This window comes from Colletotrichum abscissum (genome assembly GCF_030869225.1).
Source record: "Colletotrichum abscissum strain IMI 504890 chromosome Unknown Scaffold_38.1, whole genome shotgun sequence".
Lineage (NCBI taxonomy): Eukaryota > Fungi > Ascomycota > Sordariomycetes > Glomerellales > Glomerellaceae > Colletotrichum > Colletotrichum abscissum.
In genome coordinates this window covers 99,605-103,555 of record NW_026850298.1, presented here as the reverse complement: position 1 = coordinate 103,555, position 3,951 = coordinate 99,605, and the positions used below count along the sequence as shown (strand labels likewise).

Genomic DNA, 3,951 nt, shown 5'->3' with positions numbered 1-3,951 from the left:
CTACTCGTCCATCAAGAAGCGAAACGCCCAAGCGGGGACACCGCGGACTGTTAGTCCTCCACTGTCCACTGCATGGTAAGGGACTTTCTTGTAGGGAAAAGAACGCACGGCGCAGTTCTTGCTCTGTCAGTGGGAAACGGTACCCGTTGTGGTCGTTGCGGTGGGCACGCAGGGTGGTAGGTAGACGTTGCAAAAGCCATGGGGTATTTGACTGTGACGTTTGGACTTTGAACCCTGCCCTATTCGGTCTTACTGCCTTGCTCTTGCTGCTGCTGCCCAGCTGGTCGGTGTGTTGGCCACAGCGGACGGGGACCGGGTCCGATGAAGATGACTTGTCGGGTTCGTACTCCGTACCTCGTACCTTATTCAAAGTGTAGTCCTCAGTAGGCGTAGGCACGGGACTGGTTGTGAATGCTGAACGTGAGCGAGCGCACATGTCAGGCAGTTCGAGGTAGGTGACACGATGGACGATTGATACCCCAATGTGTGTACTTTGGGATATTCTCGGCGTAGAATTCATAGGGACTTTTATCCGCAGCAAGAATTCCCCATGTTGAGCCGCCTGTGAAAGTACTTGGGGGGCTGCAGGGGTCAGGAAAGTTGTGCATTAGCCCTAGTGGCTACATTCTATACTCCGAAGGTTCGTAGCATATACGTATGCTCTCCGTAGACTGCAGCTATGCGTGTTGGTTAGGTATTCGCCCGTCGATCCTGTTAATCCGTTTTCCTTGTTGATGTCGTCGGCTCCGCGGATTTTGGTCTGATTGTCGGACTGTGTATCCTTACGGATTGTGGTAGTGTTGTGTGAGAGCAAGGTGTGGATCTTGTCAGTGTGGACTATGGCGTGGCGGAGCATGACGGTGACAGACGTAAAGTCCCATGCGTAGCTGGAGTTTTACCCGGTAGGAAGTAAGGTACTTGCCAATTGTACGGCGTTAAGGAGAGACGGACTTGTACCTGCCTATCCGTCCGGCAACAAGGTTAAGAGGTACCTCTGGTATTACTGTGGGGTCTGAGTTGACAATTCGCCGCAACTCGATTCGGTCAGTGTGGAGGGCAGGCTGCACAGCCCGCAGCCCGCAGCTCACGGCCCACGGCCGCAAATGTCAGTGACTCTGCTCCCCATCCGGGCCATTCCCCACTGCACCTCCTTCTCCTTCCATTCTGCCCCACGACAGCACAGCAATCAGCGGGCAACCACAACATAACCGTTCAACGCTAGACGGGAAGGGGGGGAAACGTCTTTCCATTCTTCAGACAAGAAAGAAAGAATCAAAACTTGTGACTTTGACACCGTTCCCCGACCCCCAGCCTCCCCCGACGCCGATATTGACACACCTCGTCACCTTGACTGCAACAACCTGGATGTTACAACCAGCCCGGCGTTCAACTCGACTTCTCCCAACCTTACCTTGATTGCTCTTCCTTGCTTCAACTCAAACCCTACCTTCTTTTATTTGCCTCCACTGCTTACACCTCACAAAAGGCACTTGCACCCAGCACTGCCAGTACTTTGGTCCAAGCTTTGGGCCTGGTCCGTCCTCTGTCTCCTCATAACAAGTTGCTCTCTTGCTCTTGCGATACGGATTCCCTTTCTGGTCTTATTGTTTTGTTGATTTTTGGGTATCCGTACGGAGTTGACGGTCCCATAAAGAGAAAGGACCAGCACTTGGGCCCACAACAGCGCAAACGCAACACGCATATCCCCGGGCCCCCGGTCCCTCGAACCCCGAATCGTCAATCTCCACAACTACAACTTAGCCAGTCTACCCCGAAACTTCGACACCATCATTCACTTCATTTCTTTTCTTCCTTCCATTCCCATCTGCCTCATTCAACTGCCCTTGGCGCCTGTCAACACCTTAAAGACAACCCCGCCCCCAGCTTTCTTCCACACCTGCACCACGTCAATAAGATTGCCTTCCTGTCATGCTCCTCGGCCCCTTATATTTGAGCCCCCACGAGACACAGACGTCGACGTCAACATTGACCCCCCAGTTGACGACACGTGAAGACCAACCCACGCTCACCTTATAGAGTGGGACCCCGCCAACCTGATCACTGCTTTGGCACCCGATCGTCAACATCCTCAACTGTCGCCAACATGCCTCCGAGAAGATCACACAAAAAGTCGAGAGCCGGCTGCAAGCGTTGCAAGTCGCGCAAGATCAAGGTACTGTCGCCCCTCTACAGACTTCGCTTCCGGTCGCCTTTACAAAGTATGCCTATGTTGGCTGACATTGGCAACCTGATAGTGCGATGAGGTCCACCCAAGGTGCGGCAACTGCCTCAAGCACGGCGTGCCGTGCGACTTCGAGAACCCCGACATGTTCGACGAACTCCTCACCGCCCTCACACCCTCGAATACCCAATCGTCACAGTCTCCCATTGACAGAGCCTCGTCCACAGCACCATCCCCATCAGCACACCGGGCAAAGACTCCCTCTTTTTCTGGCTCACCACCTGCCATGAACTGCTCACCGCTCTACACCACTCCTTCTACTGCTGCCGTATCTGCCACGACGACACCTAATAATCGACTTCTCGAGTTACGGTTGATGCACCAATTCACTTCCATGACCTCCCGTACGCTAGTGGTGAACACACCCGCCACGCAGGATATTTGGACAAACACGGTTCCGAGGCTGGCCTTCGGCGGTGCCACCTACCTGGCGGATGCTATGCTTGCCGTTGCTGCATTACACCTGCGCTCTTTTAATCCAGACGACAGGGCCCTCATCAGAGCATCTCATTCGTACATGGCATCTTCGCTAGCGGCATATTGCACAACTTTGCAAAACGGCATTACTGAGGCCAACGCAGAGTCTCTCTTCCTCACAGCAGCTCTGATTGCTTTCCAGTCAACAGCTACACGAATCTTTATCCGCGACGAAGCCGACCCGAGCGACCCTTCAAGCGCCTACTCTCTACCACTTTCTTGGTTCCACGCTTTCCAGGGTGTCAAAACGGTCGTGGCAACATCTTGGCCTTGGATTCGCAATAGCGGCGTTGTCATTCCCATCATCGACTCGCAACCCGTCCTCCAGCTGGATCTCGATGCGACCTCGCCCACCTCTTTCTTTGGAAAGTTGCTCGACAACTTGGACGAGGAGCTTCAAACCGAAGACACTCTTATGGCTATGTCAACTAGGCAATCGTACCAGCATGCTATCGCCGTTCTCAACTGGGCACACAAATTGCCTCATCGCGGCGCCGCCCTCGCTTTCCCCGCCACCGTGTCAAAGCGCTTCATTGAATTGCTAGAAGAGCGTCGACCTCGCGCCCTGACGATACTTGCTTGCTTCTTCGCGCTGCTGAAAGGATTCGAGTCAGCAGTGTGGTGGCTAGATGGTGTTGCTCGCAGAGAAGTCATGGGCATTGTCTCCCAGTTTGAAGCCACAAGCCCTTGGTGGGAGCATCTTGAGTGGCCCGTGCGGATTGCACTCTACAAGAACACCATCATTCCACCAGAAGTCTGGGGTTCCGACTGGGTTACCGAGGAAAGCAAGGCAGAAAAGGGCCACAACATGACTGCCGAGTCCTTTGTGAACCACATCGAAATTCTGACTGGTGTTTTTCAGAAAGCACAGCAAATCCCGGTGACGGGCATCACAGTCCCGGCGAACGCAGTGTAAGCGCAACAGCTGGCTATTACGCAGACACACTCGACGTATGGGATCACGCAACCTCCAGATTGGCGAATGCTTAGATTGGCCGATCTTGACGGCGCGAGAAGTGTACATAAGAATGAAATGGTAGGAGTCACGGATAGTAGGAGTTTCATGTGGCAAGGCTGCGGGTGGGTAACCTCTGGACGGAAGGCATTACGCATAGACAGGCCACTTTTGTTTCGACTTTACTTGTCTCCTTGCGGACCACAGGCCGTTCAGAGGAAAGGACGAGACGAGGATCTATCATCATCACAACACATATGGGTCAGGATTTTATGAG

The 3,951-nt window shown here is 53.6% G+C and overlaps 2 protein-coding genes across 2 annotated transcripts; one reads left to right on the top strand and one right to left on the bottom strand.

The window, feature by feature from the left end:
• CABS01_12490 (uncharacterized protein) lies at positions 1-856 on the bottom strand (the record flags this gene model as incomplete). The annotated part of the gene is made up of 3 exons (XM_060545843.1): positions 1-123; positions 254-414; positions 787-856. 3 exons carry the CDS (start codon positions 854-856, stop codon positions 1-3), a joined length of 354 nt encoding a protein of 117 aa, XP_060396378.1.
• A 1,248-nt stretch (positions 857-2,104) lies between these two features.
• On the top strand, positions 2,105-3,635 carry CABS01_12489 (uncharacterized protein; the record flags this gene model as incomplete). Its single annotated transcript, XM_060545842.1, has 2 exons — positions 2,105-2,173; positions 2,256-3,635. 2 exons carry the CDS (start codon positions 2,105-2,107, stop codon positions 3,633-3,635), a joined length of 1,449 nt encoding a protein of 482 aa, XP_060396377.1.
• Between the last annotated feature and the right edge of the window lie 316 nt (positions 3,636-3,951).